Genomic DNA, 20,702 nt, shown 5'->3' with positions numbered 1-20,702 from the left:
CCAAACTTCTACTGATCTGTCAGTTCCAAAATACCTGTTCAAATTTTGAATTCACCAATGCACTACCTCACTGATAAAGGCAAAATCCTCATGATCCATTCACACTCAAATGCCCCCCACACACAGTTTGCTTAAGGATCACTGTATCCAAAACATCACATGTCATCCCAATTAAGAGAGGCAAGAGTAAAGGTGTAGGAGATCTATTTTACACTAGTATTCAAAGACTATGGCTATCATCAGTGATTCTGCTGTCATATACAAGAGACCTTCCAAGTCTTCTTGGCTATAAATATCCAGCTAAGAGATAGAAAAAGAGAATGAAAGAGAAATGGCAATAGTATAATCACTTAAAAGTTGCATTATTTCTACGCAATTCTACGGATAAGAATGAATCACAATGTCTCACCTAAACAAGGAAAACTTAAATGTTCTATGTCTGTGTGGGGGCTACCACTTCCCACAGACAACTCCACACTCTAATAGGGAGGCCCTGGTCTGTGACAGCTATCCTGACGGTAACAATAATAATTCACTTTCATTTTCCGCTCTTTATATGTGTAAAACACACAATTGCCTGGTAATTCTCATCATACTATAAAGACAATTTTACAGCAACTTTTCTCTGTAACATGGTATTCCAAAACTCCACATAATTTCAGTGGTCTTATTGAATTCAATAGTTTCTGCTATAATGACATTTGTTTTCCTGAAATTTCTGATTTCCAAATACTTCCACTGAAAGGATGGTATTTGTGGGGACTATCCATTTGTAAAGACAACCTCAAAACCGAAGTAAGTAACCAGTGTACTAGTGAGCACTACCCAAGAATACTACCCTAGAACCTTCGTGAAGTATACTATCACATAAAGAACTGGAAGTATAGATTACCATTAAAGGAACAGGAAACAATCATATAAATACATACTTACATATTTACCTAATATTCTCCATATATCAGGCTCTGTGGTACAAGGAAAAACAGACATAGCCCCTGCCTGCAAGAAGCTGTCAGTGCCTGATATAACACACTATTCAATAAACCTTTGTTGAATTAATGAATTCTTAATAAATTATAACAGGAAGCCAACATGTACCTCATGAAAATACAGTGAGAAATGTCACAATTTGATTATTATGCCATTGCTCTCTATTCAAATAAAATGCTCCAGGAAGCATTTTTATTAAAATTATCACATAAAAGAGAAAGTATTTTATTGCTTTATAAAATACTAGTACTATGCAGTCAATACTAACTAGACTCAGGAGACAGAGAGAAAAAATAAAACTTTTAGAACAGGTCATAAATTCCAGGGGAGGTGGGACAGAAGATGTTGTGGAATAATCTTTTTGTACACCATGAAGAAGTGTCACTCTGGTTGGTTTAATAAAGAGCTGAAAGGCCAATAGCTAGTCAGGATTTCCAGGCACAGAGGATGCTGGGACAAAGAAGGGCAGAGATGCCATGAGATGCAAAGGAGGGAGGACATGCAGGAGGAGAGTTAACAAGCCATGAGTCACATGGCAGCACATAGATTAATATAAATGGGTTAATTTAAGTTATAAGAACTAGTTAGAAACAAGCCTAAGTTAGCCCCCGAGCTTTCATAGTTAATAAGAAGTCTCTATCTTGTGATTTGGGAGCTGGCTGGCAGTACAGAAAAGTCTATCTACAGAAGAACATGAGAAAAACTGGAGAAAGAGAGGAAGGGGTAGAAATAAAGTAAATATAGTGTGCTCATATATGAAATTTTCAAAATAAATTAATAAAAAACAAGTACTTGAAAACAAGTTTATTTATTTGTTGTCTTTTGAAAATGACATGCTTATTTAGCAACCAACAGAAGTAAAAGTTTTTAAATAGACAATTCATTAAAATTTGAAGATATGTCATGGTCCTTCATAGCTAAATTCAATGTGGAAAGATAAAAGTAAACCTTGAACCCTCCTTTGTACATAGTCACTTTTATTTCCACATGAATACTGGCTCTTCTAATGGCCTTAGGTTCAACTTAGCACAGTTTCTTATCCAAATCATTACGTGCAAGCCTTTTATTCTCTCTTGGATATTTTATGCCAGTTTGTAAACAGATTTAAGACTATTCTCTAATGTTATCCTTTAATATACAGAAATTTTATTATAAGCTATATATCTGTTCCATGAGTATTTCTAAAACTGTGGATTCAAAAGCAATTTTAGTTCAGTCTGTCTAAAAGGTTGCTCCTAATTATTCTCTATAATAAACTTGAATAAATAATTTGAGTAAGTCTGCCTATTGTGATTACCAGTCCATTGAATCATTGGTTGGCTTTTGACAGTTTAAAATTTTAAGTGAAAAATATATAACAAATACATGTCTAGTCTATATTGGTCCTCTTGTGTTGTGCTGTCTACATGGCAATCTGAAAGATGCAATAGCCTGGGTGTTTTGCTTTTGATAAATATAGTCTCTTGCGATTACTTAAAATATCAAGGATTTAATGATATCCATTAAATATTCCCTTTTTATGTTCAACCCAGACAACTCCCTCAGCTTTGTATGAGCTTCATATACACAAAACCTACTTCAATGTCAAATAAAGGGACTGTAAAGATGGCTTAACAGTTAAAAGCACATATTGCTTTTACAGAAGACCTGAGTTCCATTCCTAGCACCCATATTGGGCAGCCTACAACTCCTTGAAACACTAGCTCCAAGGGGGATCTAATGCACATACCCACACGGAGACAAATGAGTAATTAAAATAAATCTTTTAAAGTCATAGAATCTCACATTTAATACAGATTTCCCATTGTTATACACTCTTTTTTATTTTTTTTTTTTTTGGTCTCTTCTACATTATTTACCTCCTTTCCTGTCCTCCCTCCTAATAGATCATTATCTCCTTCTCAAACTCATGCCCTCTTTTAATTTGATTGCTATTATTTTATGTATGTATAAACAACACGTATTTCAGACACAGGACTTGGAGGATCCAAACTGGGTCTGACCTGAAAATCTCCTCCTAAACACTAGCTTCTATAATACCAGAAAGATAAATATAATACACACATAGCCAATATTATACTGAGTAACATGATTCTATACTTAAAATACCTTAAGGACTCCACCAGAAAAAATATGTATCTGATAAACATTTTCAGTAAAGTTGTATTATACAAATATCAACAAACAAAAATCAGTGGCTTTTTTATATAACAATAACAAATTGTTGAGAAGGAAATTAGGAAAAAAGTCCCATTCAAAATTGCATATAAGAACCTAAGAATAAGCCAACAAAGCAGCAGAAGGTAAAGATTTAAGACATTGAAGAGAATAATTGAAGAAAATACAAGATGTTGGAAAGATCTTCCATACTTCTAGATTGGCAATATTAATACTGTAAAATTAAACTATATTACCAAAAGCAATCCACATGTTCAACACAATTTCCATTGGGTATTTTCAATGGCATTAATTACAGAACTAAAATCCAATAATCCTGAAACTCATATGGAAACACAAAAGATAGCCAAAACAATCCTAAGCAAAAACAACACTGCCAGAGATACCACAGTTATTAACATCCAATTACACTATAAAGTTATAGTGAAAATACAGCAAGGAAGTGTCATAAAAACAGACATATACACCAATATGTAGTAGAGAACCACTAAGTAAATCCACACAGTTGTTGACACAAGTTTGGGCAATGGTGTAAAAAAATATGCAGTGAAAAAAGGGTGGTTCATTCAGCAAATGGGGCTAGAAAAGGTGGACATCCAAAGCAGAGAAGTAAATGTAGGAAAAACACTTCAAAACACAGGCATGTGTAAGAACATTCTAGAAATGACTCTAGTTGCACAAGAAATAACCCCAAGGACTGTATAGAAGCTCATAGAGAGGTAAAAACTTTGGGTATAAATGTTAGTGTGCTATTGTTTTTTATTTGCAAGTATTTTATAATAAAGCTTATAAATGAAAAAAAGACTAAGAATAGAACATCCATAAGACTGAGTTATATCATTCCTGAACATCTATCCACAGGATTCTATATCCTACTTGGTCATCCATGTACATTGCTGTCTTTTGCACGATAAAAAAAAATGAAAACAACCTATATTAGCAGCAACATATGAACAGATAGTGCCAATGAGGTACATATAAATAACAGAATTGTTTTCAGACACAGAGAAAAATAAATTTAGAAACATTGTAAAACAGTGTTTCGATCTGAAAATCGTTATATTAAGAATGGTATGCCAGGTTCAGAAAGACAAATACTGCATATTCTCCCTCATTTGTCAATACTAGCTTATACTTTTTATATATGTGTATATTACATATATATTTTATATATGTGTGAGTAAGTGTGGATATAGGTTATAACACTGGAGAGAGGACCTTTAGCAAGTGAAAAGACTGAAAGACTAATATAACACATGTCAGATAAAAGTTGAAGGGACTACTGAGGGTTTCAGTTAAAAGTAAAGGGGTAGGAGAAATGAATGGGGAAGAGGATGAATCAAAGCAAAGTATGTCTGAAACGTACACTAACCTAGCTCTAGTTCTTTTTAAATTAATTTGTATTTTTTCTCTATGTTATTTTATATACCAACCCCAGTTTCCTCCCCCTCCTCTACTCCCGATCCCTACTCCCACCTCCCTTATAGCCCCCCATCCACTCCTCCTCCCTCTCCATTCAGATAGGGTAAGGTCTCCCTTGGGAATCCACAAAGCATGGTATATCAAGCTGAAGCAGGACCAAGCTCCTGCCCCCCGCATCAAGACTGAACAAGGCATCCCACCATAGGGAATAGGTTCCAAAGAGCCAGCTCATGCATCAGGGACAGGTCTTGGTACCACTGCTAGGGGCCCCACAAAAAAACCAAGCTACACACTGTCACCCAGATGTAAAGGGCCAAAGTGGGTCCCATGCCAGCTCCCTAGCTGTCTGTCCAGCGTCTGTGAGCTCCCACAAGCTCAGGTTAGCTGTCTCTGTGGATTTTCCCATCATGATGTTGACACCCCCTTGCTCATATAATCCCTTCATCCTGTCTTCAACTGGACTCCCAGAGCTCGGCCCAGTGCTTGCCTTGGATCTCTGCATCAGCTTCCATCAGTTACTGGATGAAGGATCTATGATGACAATTAGGGTAGTCATCAATTTGATTACAGGGGAAGGCCAATTCAGGCACCCTCTTCACTATTGCTAGGAGTCAGCTGGGGTCATCTTTGTGGATTCCTGGCACCAAGTTTCTCCCTAACCCCTAATGGCCCTCTCTATCAAGATACCTCTTTTATTACACTCCCCCTCTGTCCCACCCCCAACTCAACCATCCTGATCTCTCATGTTCCCATTCCCCCATCTCCTCCCCATTACTGCCCCCCACCACCACCCCCAGTTTACCCAGGGCATCTCATCTATTTCCTCTTCCCAGGGAGATCCGTACATCTTCTTAGGGTCCTCCTTGTTACCTAGCTTCTCTGGGGCTGAGGACTGTAGTCTGGTTATGCTTTGCTTTACATCTAATATCCACTTATGAGTGAGTATATACCATGTTTGTCTTTCTGGGTCTGCGTTAACTCACTCAGGATAATTTTTTCTAGTTCCATCCATTTGCCTGCAAATTTCATGATGTCATTGTTTGTTCCCAATGAGTAATACTCCATCATGTAGATATACCACATTTTTTTACCCATTCTTTGGTTAAGGGGCATCTAGGTTGTTTCCAGGTTCTGGCTATTACAAATAATGCTGCTATGAACATAGCTGGGCAAGCGTCCTTGTGGTATGATTGAGGATTCTTTGGGAATATGCCCAAGAGAGGTAGTATTGCTGGGTCTTGAAAAAAATTGATTCCCAATTTTCTGATAGGTCACCATACTGATTTCCAAAGTGGCTGTATAAGTTTGCACTCCCACCAGCAGTGGAGGAGTGTTCCCTTTGTTCCACATCCTCTCCAACATAAGCTGTCATTAGCGTTTTTGATCTTGGTCATTCTGACAGGTGTAAGATGGTATCTCAAAGTCATTTTGGTTTGCATTTCCCTGATTAGCTCAAGTTCTTTTAATCCTAATGTTGGGAAATGTACTTATAGGTTGCATCATGGATAAAACAATGCTTTAAATAATGATTTAAGATTACATTAAGATGCTTCTGTTAATGGCTTTGAGGTAGAAAATCTTGAGGAACAATTTAAAGTTTAGAAAGACACACTTTTAATAGCTGAACAAGGGACTCACTGAGGTCAGAGAACAGGAACAATGGCAGTCTGGCTATTGCTGGCTGATGTACCTTTCTTGTTAGGATGGATTGGTGATCAAAGATGACGATTAATTCTTTGTACCTTTTCTGCCCTCAGCTTCCTGATATAAAAAACTGTTGATGAGTGTGTATGCACCCTGAGGATTTAAAGTAGAGTTGACTGATTGTTTTTCATATATAAAAGTATTGATTTGTATTCTTTTAAGATTTTCTTATAAGATTACCTTTAAAAATAAATAATAAATTAAATGATCCTTTCTTTGTAACCATAAAAATGCAACCTGCCAGTAAAAGAACTGGCTGAGAAAAATACATTGCTTACTTACACTCTGTTAATCTATAACAAGTTGCTTGGACATGAATGTATATGGGTTCTTGGGAATAGTTTGTTTTTCACCTGTAATACATAAAATCATTTAAGGGAAATGGAAAACATGTCATTTTTTACTTGTATTCATTGTAATCATTCACTTGAAAAATAGAATGTAACCACATTTTAATTTTTATATTGTTTGAAAGATTTTGCTTATATATAAGCTGTAAGGGAAAAAAATAAAGTTAGTTGGAAGGAAGACATCAAGAGAAATACAGGGGGATATATCTGGATAGAGGTAAGAAAAGAAAGAGATGAGAGAGAGAGATGATAGAAACACCCTAAAGAGACGTGTGTGTGTGTGTGTGTGTGTGTGTGTGTGTGTGTGTGTGTGTTTCCCTTTTTCGTTGGCCCCAGAGAGTTAAGTTTTGCCCTGCTCACCAGCCCCAGAGAATTATGTTTTACTCCCTCAAATAGGAAAGTCAAAATGAGTGATTTGTTTGTCGACTCAGTGGCTCCCCCTCAATTCCTGAGCTGCTGAATGCTGGCCCTCACAACAGCAAAAAGTAATCATCAGCCTTACCCACCTACAAACCTGCAAGCTGCAATAGTGACAGTCTTACAAGATATACCCAGCACTGGTGCAATAGTAGCACCAATTGTATGGGAGTACCAACCACTTTTTAATTTGATTTAAGGTGTAATCCATGAGATGGAACTCATATCTGACACTGCTAATGAAGCAATGAACCTGAGACTATTTTACAGGCCCTAGATGAAACTTACTACTAATATTCTGCTAAATGGGCATAGAAATAAAAAACAAAACCTAATGATATATTGTTATATCCATCACTCAACCCTCACCAAAGCTTCTTCTAGCAGTAGGAGGTAATTAACATAGAAACACACAACTGGACAATGTGCAGAGTGTGAAAGACTTTGCACCACTCAGCCAAAATGGGATGTCTATCACACTCCTTTACTCAAGACTCGTGGATCTATGCTGAAGAAGAAGTGGAAAAATTATAAGAGCCAGAGGTGGTAGATGACCCCGAGGAAAGAGTCTCTTCCAGACACAACAGGACTGATGCACAAACGAATTCACAGAGATTGTAACAGCATGCACAAGTGTGGTGATATTGTGTTCCCCAAAATATTGTGCACCCTAATAAACTTAGCTGGGGTCAGAGAACAGAACAGCCACTAGATACAGAGGCCAGAAAATGGTGGAACACATGCCTTTAATCCTAGCATTCCAGAGGCAGAGATCCATCTGGATCTCTGTGAGCTCAAGGTCACACTGGAAACAGCCAGGCATGGTAACAAGAGCATTTAATCCCAGGAAGTGATGGCAGGAGCAGAAGGGTATATAAGGCGTGAGGACCAGGAACTAAAGCTGGCTAAGCTTTTAGGCTTTTGAGCAACAGTTCAGGTGAGATCCATTTGGATGAGGACTCAGAAGCTTCCAGTCTGAGGAAACAGGATCATCTGAGGAATTGGCAAGGTGAGGTAGCTGTGGCTTGTTCTGCTTCTCTGATCTTCCATCGTTCACCTCAATACCTGGCTCCAGGTTTGATTTTATTAATAAGACCTTCTAACAATTCGTGCTACACTGCTACACACAAGTCCTCCACAGGTTCAAGCCAGACAAAATCCCAGTGTAAGAAGGGCAAGTGAGCACAAATACCAACCTAACTGAAAAGTTATTTGCAATCAATAGCTTCTGGGAGAGGGACAATCAATTTTCTTCAGCAGAATGATATTTATTGGGTATATCAACCACACTCCAGGGCAGGCCTTACTCTCCGGAGTAGTTTGCCAACATAAAACAGACTCCATGTTACTCTGTATGTGCTCTTATTTGTGTGTTTGGATGGATGGATGGATGGATGGATGACTGGCTTGGCTGGCTGGTTGGTTGATTGGTTGGTTTGCTTTCCCCTTAGTTTTTGTTTTGTTTTGAAGAGAAAGAAAGAATATGAAGTTGTGTGGGTAGAGAATGGAGAGAATCTGGGAGGAGTTTGGGGAAGGGTAAGCATATGATCAAAATATGTTCTCTGAAAAATATTTTTTTTAAAAATCAGTAATCTGCATGTAATTAATATGTGGTTAATTTTCTCTATAATCTACGCTTATTAACAAAATCAATCATGTGTCTAAAGAGAAAGTATTTAAAAAACAAAAAAATAAACATAATTCAAAAATTGAATCTCATAATTGTTTTTCCTTATGCCAGAATTACCATGCATTCAGCAGCTCAGAAACATTCCTGAAAGCTATAGAAGGAAAAAACAAACAAACAAACAAACAAAAACCACTCTATGTTTACTGCAATCTGTTAACAGCACTCAGTGTGTGCTGCATTTGGACAAGCTTTATGATACTTTGGGAACTAGAATATTGCACGTCACTGAGAAAATAGAAGAAATAATTAGTTTTCACACTACAGTGATTTTTATATCAAAGGTATTACTTATGTTTATTAAAAGAGTGAAAAAAAGACTAGCTTCGTGGAATATGTTCAATTAACTTCTAGGATAAATTATATTTGTTCCTTAAAATAATTTCCTTTGGGAATCCAATGCAGAAATCACAATGTTATCTTCCTAAATAATCTATACTTGCACAGGAAAGACAGTCAGTACCTGATAGGTTTAAGCAATGAATATTATCTTACATGTATTGTACTGCAGTGATAATCACTCAGTTAAACAGTGAATTTCTAATAAAAATTATACTTTAAATTTCAAGTTTTTTCTTCATTCAAAAGTTTGAGACTATAACGCTGGCCAAGGAATCTCCACTCTCCCTCCACTCCTCCAATTGCAAGCCCCCAGTCTTGTCCCCATCTCTGTAGCAGACTACCTGCTACAGCTTTCCCTTCCTCTTTCCCTCCATCCCTCTCCAGGGATCACTCACACAGGCCTCCTCTCACAGTCTTCCTCAGTCACCCAATCCCTTTCTCTCAGCCACTAACTCCTGCAGGCAACTTCCTGGAAACCCGCTGAGCACATCTGCCAGGGAATCTGGTAGTCCATAGGCACACTCCTTCCTGTCCTCCAATTCCAATCCACCAGTTATCTCCAGCTCTGTAGCTGACTACCTGCTACAGAGAGGAGGTCTACGCAGATCCAGGTGGCACACCCAGCTTTTCTCCTTCAGAAAAAGAAAAATTAACTTTCTAATAAGCCTTGGGTAGTTACTCAAGGTTATTTTCTCAGTGAGACAACATTACCTAAAGTGGCTCAGATGCCACACTAAACTCCTGCCCTCTGTGTCTCTCACCTATCCCCACAGGTTTCTATGCATCTATCTGCCTGCATCATCCCTCTCTGTCTTTATCCATTTCTCTATCCAGTTCATTCACTTTGTCGATGAATAATACACCTGACGCTGAGCACTGAGGAACAAGGATATTTGCCTTTATTTGCTACTGTATCACGAGGCCTAGAACACAGCTCTCAGAATATAATGAAATGAATGAACAAAGGAATTAAGTCTACATTTTTGCCAAGATTCCCAAATTTTATAAAATATAAGGCATTTCCACATGTTTATAGAACTCTGTTAAGGTTGATACTCAGATTAACTGAACCCCACTTTTCATTTAAGAAATTAAACTTCAGTTTGATGGCTGTCATCACTGATGCTGAAAGTGTGAGCATCCCATTGATAATTCCATTAGGGCAACCTTAGAAATAGAATTTTGGGTCAGACATTGTATTTATTTGAAACATTCTTCGGGCCTGTTCTTGAGGAATACTGATAGCAAATTATATATCCGCCTCCAACTTTGTCCTCTCAACAACGTTTTCACCACCCACTTTTTCTTTCAAATTGCTAAGCATTCTCCCCACTAAATGTTCCAAAGCAGGTCAATATAAGAGGTAAAGTAATATTTAAGTACTTTTCCACTTAGCAATTTCACATTACCTGAGTTGGATCAATCACAAAATCATTTACATACCCATGAATTAAAACTTGGGGTAATAAAAGGAGATTGCTTTATAATGTGATACACCTCATTTAATAATTTCTTCATTAAATGATTCTAATGTGTTTTTATTGGTTACACAACATTTAATGGAATACAGCATACTGATTGCAAATATACTCTTTCCCTGTTTAATTTAGACTAATGAAAATGAGTTTTATCTTTCTTAAATATATGTAGTCAAAAAAAAGACTTCCTTTGTAATTAAGACAAAATCCTCCCATACCTGTTAAAGTTCTACAGCCATTTAAAATAAAAACATGGCAATATAATGTGAATCAATAGATAAATATTTTATAAATCTATGACTCTTATAAGATTATTCATATATTTATCAGCTTCTATTCTTAAATTCTTATCTACATATATTAAAAGCCAAGAAATTGGTTTTAATTTTCAATTTTATTTACAAGAAAAAATGATAATACTATATATTCTTTAACACTATAAAGCAAAGCCCTCAAAAAATAACAAATGTGTATACCATACTCTTAAACTCAAAGAATCCTACAGTTTCATTTTTATATATATAGCACAGTACTATAAAATAATTTGACATATAATGAAGTTTACATTTACATGAAAAAGCCCTTTCCAGAGACATTAAAGTAAAACAAGGGGTTGGGGAGGCAGCTCAACAGTTAGAAGCATGTGTTGCTCTTGCAGAGGACCTGGGTTCAGTTCCCAGCAACCACATCTATTGGCTCACAACTGCCTGTAACTCCAGCTCCAGGGAACGCAATGCCCTTCTCTGGCCTCCACAGGCACCATGCACACACCAGGCACCATGCATACACATACATGCAGGCACTTACACAAATACATAAGAATAATCCTTTTTAAAATTAATAAAGCAAAACAAAACTACCAATGGCTAAATGGCAAGATGAGTATACAATTTTTCATTACTTTATTTCTAACAAGTGGGTGATATGAAAGGACACCACTCATAAGACAAGCACTGACACGGGACACAAGACAAATAGTCCTGTTATCATACGTTATTGTAAAATGATTATTCTTGAAAAGTACCAACTGTATCTGTTTGTCTCTGGCAAATGTTAGAACTATTAAGAACTGCAAGTAGAAATGAGGTAGTAAATCAGAAAAGACATTGATGACAATTGAAAGGACTCTGGCAAGCTAGAGCCTGGTGATCATGGCTCTGGCAGGACTTCACTTCTCCCCATTCTCTCTGCCTTGCTAAAAACCATTGTATTACATCCCTAAAGCTAGCCACCAAGGTCTATTCCCCTATTTGGCCACTTCCTCCTCCTGAGGATGCCTACCAAGGTTCAGCAGCCAAAAGTCCCCTTTGGTTCACCTAATTAACATGTCCAGTTACATTTCCAGTCACATGAGGTTCTTTCCCCTTTCCCCTTTATAAACCCTCATTTGCTTCTGTGCCAAGTCTGTCTCCTCTCTATCCAGATGCAGTCCTTTGTCCCTGTGGAACAAATATCCCTTCCCCCTTTCCCTTGCTCCCTCCCCCTTTCCTTCATCCCCTGTCTCCTTTACCATCACATCTGAGCCCATTCTAACACAGACCTCCCTTTTCCTCCTCTTAAAAGTTACACCTGCAAGGTCATTTGCTGCTGTTTTCTGCCTGAGTCAGAAAGCAGCCACTTTAAATTTTCTCACCACTTAAAAAGGATCTCTGTGAAAACAGGTGTTTGGGTGTGGTCTGTGCCTAATCTTAACCCAGGGTCTGGGAGGAAGAACCCAGGGTGCAGGGGTCTCCTTTAATGATGATATAGATCAAAAGATAGAAAGATCCTTTTGTCATACCAATCAGTGAGGAAGCATCACCACTACCAGCTATGATTTTAAGTTTGACGTAGAGCAAAGCTGGAACTCGACAATGTAACAATAGTACAACAGCTCAGAAAAAAAAGGACGGAAGGAAAGAAGGCCGGCAGGCAGGCAGTTCAATTTCAACTTGAAGTGGATCTCAGGCGCTCTGCCACTGTATGACAGATGATAGTCTCTGGTTTTTCACTGAAAACTCTGGAAAAGGAAAAGTCTCTTAATCCTACTGGGCTATTTTCCTTCATATTCTCCAAAGATTCAGCATGAATTGCTTACTCAGTGAAAACATTCACTGCAGAAGAGCACTGCTCCTGCTGTGTGTCCGGTTCTGCTGCGTATGATGCAGACTAACTGACCTACTATTACTTCACCTTTAGACCAACACTACTAATAACAGATCCGGTCTCATTTTTCAGAATCAAAATCATTTTTATAACTCTCAACCTTCAAGTACGTATTTATCTCTATATTCACTGCCAGACTACTCACTTCTCTCACTGCTTTGACCTAATCCTGACAAGAAACAATTGAAGGGGGAAAAGGGTTACTTGGGCTTATGGTTTGGACAACTCACTCCACGATGATAGGGAAGACATGGCCACAGCACCAGCTCCTCCTGTCCATGGTACAAGGAGAGCACTTCTCAGTGGACCAGGAAACAGCAAGGAAAAGGCCAGTATTCAGCTGGCATTCTCCTTGTACGTTTTCATTCATCCCAGTACCACAGCCCATCAGAGCCCACCATCCTCCTTCAAGACGGGCCTTAATCCTGTCTGAGAACTCTCACAGAACACCTACATGTATGCTTCACCAATGTCTTAGGCATTTCACAGTCCAGTAAGTGGACAAAGCTAACCATTGGGACTGCTTTCTTGATATTTGAAAATACCCAATTGGTTTGCATAACCAGCATATATGTCTTGTATTAACCTGATTTCCAAATCAGGGGAAAGTGCCTTTCTCATTTAATAACATTTTATGTGCTCAGAGATCTGGGTTTTTCACAAACAGCATTTTATTATCTTAACTAAAACTGATAAAAAGTCTTCGGAATAATTAGGAAACACAAGCCCTTAGACAAATTTTACATTTGAAAATAAAAGTCCCACATTTTTCTCTATTCCCTGTTTTCCTGGGGAGGGAAAGTCGATGCACTTTAATTACCCTCACTGTGAAGTGTAGGTATGAAACTATTACTTCCCCATGGCCCCAAAGAACGGTCAACCTTACCTGGCCCATCTTCGATTTTCCCTAGGCACCGAGGAGTTCCACTCAAGAAGGAGGAATGCTTCATTTTAGCCACTAAACTACGAGGTGGCATGTAGTTGTGTTTAATTTGGGACATATCATATGATTTCTGAACATCATAGCTGCCTGGAGGTGGACTCATCTAGAAAAAAAATGTGAAAGATAAGCGTAAGCATACTTTATATGAAAGATATCCAGCTACATACTGGATAAATGTTCACCCTCAGCAAAAGCAGTCATTAGAAATATATGAAAATGTCTTGAATTACAAACAGAATTGTAAAACAGATTCCACCAAATCATCTTTATAATACAATTATAACTAATTATCCAAAAGTAAGGAAAACAGAATCATGAAATTTAGGTTCAAAATACTTTAAAGAGTAGACTTTATGACACTGATCAAATGCTCATATTTAACTTTAATGATGAACACTGAATTCCATACAGGACTCAGAACAATGAGTATATGTCTTCACAGACGGCAGAGACATCCCTGCCGTACTATTCTGAACCAGCATACTTGACTTGTTCTGCAAAATGAGGCTGCTTCTTTCATTTTTAATAGGTTCCAATTAAGTTGGAAAGCTTCTGCTTTCATCATTTACTGTTCTTTATATGATATGCAGTTACATTTGCATTTTAATCAATATGAACCACATATTAATTATAACAATAATTCTAAACTAAAATACAAATGTCATGTACTAGGTGCATAATTAATGCCTTAAAGTATTACCTAATTATCTCAATGAAAACTTTTTTTAAAATTCTGCACAAATTATTTTGCATGCTGTATTACTTTTGAAATCTATTCACCTTATGTATTAAAAACTAAAACATTTGGGGACTGGAGAGATGACGCAGTGGTTAAGAGCAATAGAATCTCTGCCAGAGGACCTAAGTTCGAGTCCCAGCACCCACATAGTGGCTCACAACCATCTGTAACTCCAGTTCCAGGGGATCTGACACCCTCTTCTGGCCTTTCTGGGCACCAGGCCTGTATGTGGTATACAGACATACATATTAGCAAATACCCATACACATAAAAATAACGATAAAACACTAAATTTTTTTAAGTATTAATGATTTAGTTACATACAAGAGGGTATTTTGGTTGAGTGTGTGTTTCAAATGTCTGTTGCTTGCTTGCTGTGTGGCCTTAAGCTAACAACTCAACTTTGTGATCCTCTGTCTCTTTTTTATAAAGTGAAAATAGCTATATAAATCATAGGGTGAGTACAAGGACAAAACAGTCCACAAAAGTCCAAGACTGGTACCTGACTGTACAGGAACGTTAATGCATCTTACCATTCTAGAAAACCTAATTCAATGCAAGTTCAAACACAAGACTAAACAATCAGGGTTTATTTAGGCTAGTAGGGAAGTTGTTGGTGTGCTTTCCATAGAGGTTATGCCTACCTGAAAACTTACTCCCTACTTGTTTATTAACCTGACTTATCGCATCTTATTTATCTTTAATTTGCATTTTAACTGAACAAAGTAATAATAGCTAAGTCACTATCCCAAAATGATGCTTTGTATGACTGATATAGAACTCTGTCTAGTAGCAAGAATGTAAGTTATTCCAGTATTTAGTGTCCTGAATGAGTTTAGAACCATGGCTGGAAAAGAGTACCATGTAGATAAGAACATCCTCCCTCTCTTGTAATCTTTTGTTTTTTATTCAGCTTACAGTCCAGGTAACTCTCATCATTGCTGGGAAGTCATTTCAGGAACTTGAGACAACTAGTTACATCCATAGTCAAGAAGAGAGACAGACTAAATTGTAGCAGAAATCTTGAAGAGTCTTATTAATAAAGTCAAACCTGAGGCCAGGTATTTGGGTGAAATGCTGGAAGATCAGAGAAGCAGAACAAGCCACAGCTAACCTCACCTGGCCAACTTCTCAGCTGATCCTGTTTCCTCAGACTGGAAGCTTCTGTGTCCTCATCCCAATGGCTCTCAGCTGAACTGCTGCTCGAAAGCCTGAAGCTTAACCAGCTAAAAGCTTCTAGTTTCTGGTCCTCACGCCTTATATATCTTTCTACTTTCTGCCTCACTCCCTGGGATTAAAGGCTCACTTTCTGGGATTAAAGGTGTGAGTCACCATGCCTGGCTGTTTCCAATGTGGCCTTGAACTCACAGAGTTCAGAGGGATTTCTGCCTCTGGAATGCTAGGATTAAAGGTGTGTGCTACCACTGCCTATCTTCTATGTTTAATATTGTGGCTGTTCTCTTCTCTGACCCCAGATAAGTTTATTAGGGTGCACAATATTTTGGGGAACACAATACCACCACACTAAATATATGCATGATTACCAGAGTTCAGCTTACTCTCTCCTTTTCACTCAGTCCAGAGTCCATCCCAGGACACATTAAGGGTGAGTCTTCCTGCTTCAATTAACCCAGCTAAGAAATTCCCTCACACACACACACAACAGACAATCTCAATCCAGACAATTCCTTCGTGAGACTTTCTCCCCATGTGATTCCAGATTGTGTCAAATTTATCGTTAAAACTCACCACCATGCCCACTATTTGAACCCTGTTCATATATCAGCAGAATTTCCTTCCCAACACAAAAGCTAAAAATATCTGATTCTCATTTTCCTGATCTCATTTTCTTTTAAAACTAGGACACAAATCTAGGTCATAGGCTGAAATGCTAGCCTTTCAAAGAAACAGAGAACATTAACATTTTATTCTAGTGAGGAGATCGGCAGAACTAGTAGGTACTCTTCCCAGGGACAATAGACAGAAGCAGAAATGAGAGAGCAAAAGAGAGATTTAAGAGGTCTGACAAATTAAAGTATACGTTGAATGCACAGCAACGACAAACCTGAAATACCTGACCTCCTCGTCTGCAAGTCAAGGACCCCACCAAACACTGGTCCAGTCAATGTGTGCAGGATTCTTAGATGGCATGCTGAGGTCTGCTGCCACCACTACATCACTGTCATCACCTTGACTGGGATGGTCCTGATGAAACCCTCAGTGATACCCACCCCCAAGTCAGAGAGAGATGCTGACTGGACACTGATAGGAAAACCCTCCAGTATGTTAACACACAAACAAACAAACGACACATAATTCAATCCCAGGAAGATAAACAAATTCACTGGCTCCAATCAGCTCGCAGGTAAGAGAGTCAACCTGTTAGCACTTGGTTCAAATGATTTCATAAACTCTGTGACCTCATTCAATACTCTCTAGTTGAAAACTCTTGGGAAATTACTCATATTCAGAACTGTTAAATTTGCTCACTTTACAACCCCAGGTGACACTTCCTGATGTCATCCAAAATCAGAATTTTCTAATTCCAGTGTTTGATGTGACTTTGATGCTGTGGATGTGTTTGTATGCTGTCAATGTGTTGCTCTGATTGGTTACTAAATAAAGTGCTGACTGGCCAGTAGCCAGGCAGGAAGTATAGGCAGGACAAAGAGAGAGGAGAATTCTGGGAACAGGAAGACTGAGTGAGGAGTCGCCAGCCGGACACAGAGGAAGCAAGATGTGAAGGCATAACAGGGAAAAGGTACCAAGCCACGTGGCTAAACATAAATAAGAATTATGAGTTAATTTAAGTGTAAGATCTAGCTAGCAAGAAGCCTGAGCCATTAGGCCATACAGTTTTAATTAATATAAGCATCTATGTGTTTATTTGGGTCTGAGCGGCTGCAGGCCTGGGTGGGACTGGAGAAAACTCCAGCTACACTTTGACATATGAAATTTCCTGTATGTTCTCACCCTAGCCATATAAAAGTGTACATGGGTTCTAATCTTGCCAAACTGTGGTTACCAGCACTGAATTAACTGTTAACACCCTCAGCCCAGCTAAAGACTCAAGTGAACATCTGACCCATGATTTGTCTCACACTGTAACAAACTGGAAACAAAAGCTGGACTTGAGTTTTAGCATCGTAGTGATCTAGATCTACCTGTGCTTGTGGACTGCTCTTGTCATCCAGGATTTCTTCTGGGAGCTTTATAGAATAAATTCTCAAGGATAACCTCAAAAAATATACATGTAGAATCCTCATTAACCCAGTAAGAATTCAAGACCCTCAGAATCCCACAGCAGTGTCTGTCTCTCTTCTCTGAAATGGACTGAAATGGTTTTGGGCAAATTTAGCTGGTTAACATCGTGATGGACAAGCTTACCACAAGTTGCACCCTGAGAAACCGGCCACCAGGATGCATAACCATCCTTATGTTATACAACCTCTCTTGGCCTTGTAGTCCAGCCTTCAAGAGTTTTCAGGCTGAGTGGAGCAGACAGCCCCATGGAGCCAGAGATATAGTGTTATTGCCATCAGGGAACTCTCGGGGAAAAGTGCATCCCACAGGACTGTTTCTTTCTCCATAGCTCCTGAATATACTTGTATCAGCCATTTCAGCACATTTGATGGCAGCTACCAGATAGAAAGAAAGCTTTTTATTCTTGACGTTTGTTACTTAGGCTGTTTACTGTTTTCTCCTGAAATGCAGCACTATGGAACCACCTGTGGGGTCCCAACCTTTACTTATATTTTTGGTTGTGAGCCTAGCCTTTAACAGCTGAGCCATCTCTCCAGCCCGGGTCCCAACCTTTAAACTGCACCTATCTAATCAAGAAATGTAGTAAATGCATCTTTACTTGAGAGTTTACTTCCGGGTACAGTTACGTTAATCTTCACTTTACCTATGAGTGGAGTCCTGCATTTGCAACTAAAATGAGATTGTTCTGATAAATTTAACCTTTGAGTAATACTGACAGAGACTATTTATTTCTAAATTGCTTTTTATCTCAACACTGTTACTGATGTATCAACTTGGTAACATTGTAATCCTAGTTTTAAGGCTATGGGAGAGCTGCAAAGGCAGGGGGATTTTACCCACCAAACTCAAGAAGGGCAGGAGCGCTTCCTGAGCCAACCAAGATTTCAGGTTGTTTGCTTCCCTGTGGGCATTTACCAGTTCTCAGCAAGGTCCAAAGAATGGGTTTGTCAAGAGTTGGAAGGATTGGTCTAAGGGAAAGTGGAATTAACAGAGCTTTTCAAGGTCACATAGATTAGAATAAAGGAATAAAAACCAGGGAGCTAAAACCACAACTGAAGCTTACTATGGAGCATATGAAAAATGCAGCAAGTAGGAAAAGGACTGAGCTCTGAAAAGTGGACAGTAAATTCTCCTGCAGATAAGTGGTTCGAGGATCCACGCTATTGCAAGGGCCAAATAGATTCTGTGCTGGCTAGTTTATGTCAACTTGACACAAGCTAGAGTCATTTAGAAAGAGGAACTCTCAATTGAGAAAAATACCTGCATAATAGTAGCCTGTAGGCAAATCTATGATGCATTTTCTTAATTAGTGATCAATATGGGTGTGCCCAGCCCATTGTGGGTCATGCTCCCTTGGGCAGCTGCTCCTGGGTACTATAAGAAAGCAGACTGAACAAGCCAAGAGCAAGTGGTACTCCTCTATGTCCTCTGCTTCAGTTCCTGTTTCCAGGTTCCTGCCTTTAGTTCCTGCACTGACTTTTCTGGATGACGGACAAGCTATAAGATGAAATAAACCCTTTCCTCCCCAAGTTGCTTTTGGTCATGTTCTTTTATCCTGGCAATTGAAACTCTAATTCAGACAGATACTAATTTCTTTATCAAGATGGATTGTCATGTTTTGAATATGATGGAGAAGAGAACTAAAAAGTAAAGCTGAAAATATCTGAAGGGCTGATGTAGAGAAGAAGAGAAAGAGATCTTTAGATGCCAGCTGGAAAGTATAGAGAGGAAAGTGGAAGGACTGAGGGAAGGGAGAGATGAGAGACGTGGAGTCTAAGAGGTAGAGTGTGGGATCTGGAGCACTTGCTTAGGAGTTTGAATGGTTTGAGTAAAAATGGCCATCATAGACTTAGACATTTGAATGCTTGATCATTAAGGTATTGCATTACTTGTCAGTGATTAGGAGGTGTGGCTGGGGGTGGATTTGGGAGTTTCAAATGCTCGAGCCAGGCACAATGTCTCTCCCTCTTTCTGCTGCCTGTTGATCCAGATGTTGAACTCTCAACTACCTCTCCAGCACCATGTCTGCCTGTGTGTGGCCATGCTTCCTGCTGTGACCATAATGAACTAAACATCTGAAACTGTAAGCCAGACCCAATTAAATGTTCTCCTTTAAAGAGTTGCCATGGTTATTATATCGCTTCACAGTAACAAAGTAATGACTAAGAGAGGAGTTAACTGTCACAAGGAGAAAAGCCTGCTGCAGTACACATGCTTAATATCAAAACCATGCAGCAACACTCATGCCACACATGAGGTAAAGTGCTAGGCAGTTAAAGAACTAATTCTTTCGAGTTATACATGTCATTCTATTTCTGTTTCTAGGGATAGTTATTATCCATAACATATTTTATCTTTAAAAGTCACTCACTATGATTTACACTAAAAGTGACTTTATGCTTTGGGTGAATACGTAATTCATTCTAGTTATTATTTCATGGCTAAGAGTTTATATTAAAATAGTCTAAGATTTTAGCCTAAGATTTCATCTTAAGTATCTCAAATATATAACCATAAAAGTCACTAAGAAATTATTTGACAAAATATTTGTCATACTTGTGAAGTGACTTAAGAAGACTTCAAGCTTTCAACCAAAGCTTTCAATCAAAATCTTTACAGTGTAGGTCATAATACAGTGAAGTTGTTTGAATATGCAGAAAGCTTTGATTTAAGCAATTTCCAGTACACTTATCCACATTGCTTAATTGAGGCTTTAGAGAGAAGACATTCAGATGATAATCAGATCATCTCTGTTAAACACACTGCAGATTGTAATTAAGAACATGTTGTCCTTGCTTTTTTTTTTCAGCATCTCTAATATTCATCATTGTAAACATACACCTGTGGAGATATATGAATTTGAAAACACTAAGTCTTACTTTAGAAGACAAAAATACTTAAAGACAAATGTAATTGCATTGTTAATGATAGCCAATAGGTAAAAAAAGAAAATCCTAGCTTTATTGTGCATGCTCTCTTGGCACATGAGACAGTAGCTTATGTAACAATTCTGTTTTGTTAGAGGAACTAGAACTATGTGCTA

General features: G+C 38.3%; 1 protein-coding gene across 3 annotated transcripts in view; it reads right to left on the bottom strand.

Moving 5' to 3' along the window:
* Positions 1–20,702, bottom strand: part of Stpg2 (sperm tail PG-rich repeat containing 2) — a 449,395-nt gene that overhangs the window by 250,017 nt on the left and 178,676 nt on the right. For all 3 annotated transcript variants that reach the window (XR_009379933.1, XM_059266347.1, XM_059266346.1), the window contains exon 11: positions 13,600–13,759. Coding sequence is in view for 2 of the 3 variants with exons in the window: in XM_059266347.1 (XP_059122330.1) it covers positions 13,600–13,759 (160 nt within the window). In the remaining variant the exon portion in view is untranslated. The remainder of the gene's footprint in view (positions 1–13,599; positions 13,760–20,702) is intronic.

The sequence above is a fragment of the Peromyscus eremicus genome, chromosome 6, assembly GCF_949786415.1.
Source record: "Peromyscus eremicus chromosome 6, PerEre_H2_v1, whole genome shotgun sequence".
NCBI lineage: Eukaryota > Metazoa > Chordata > Mammalia > Rodentia > Cricetidae > Peromyscus > Peromyscus eremicus.
The sequence above is the reverse complement of the archived record's forward strand: the minus strand, read 5'-3'. Positions and strand labels throughout refer to the sequence as shown.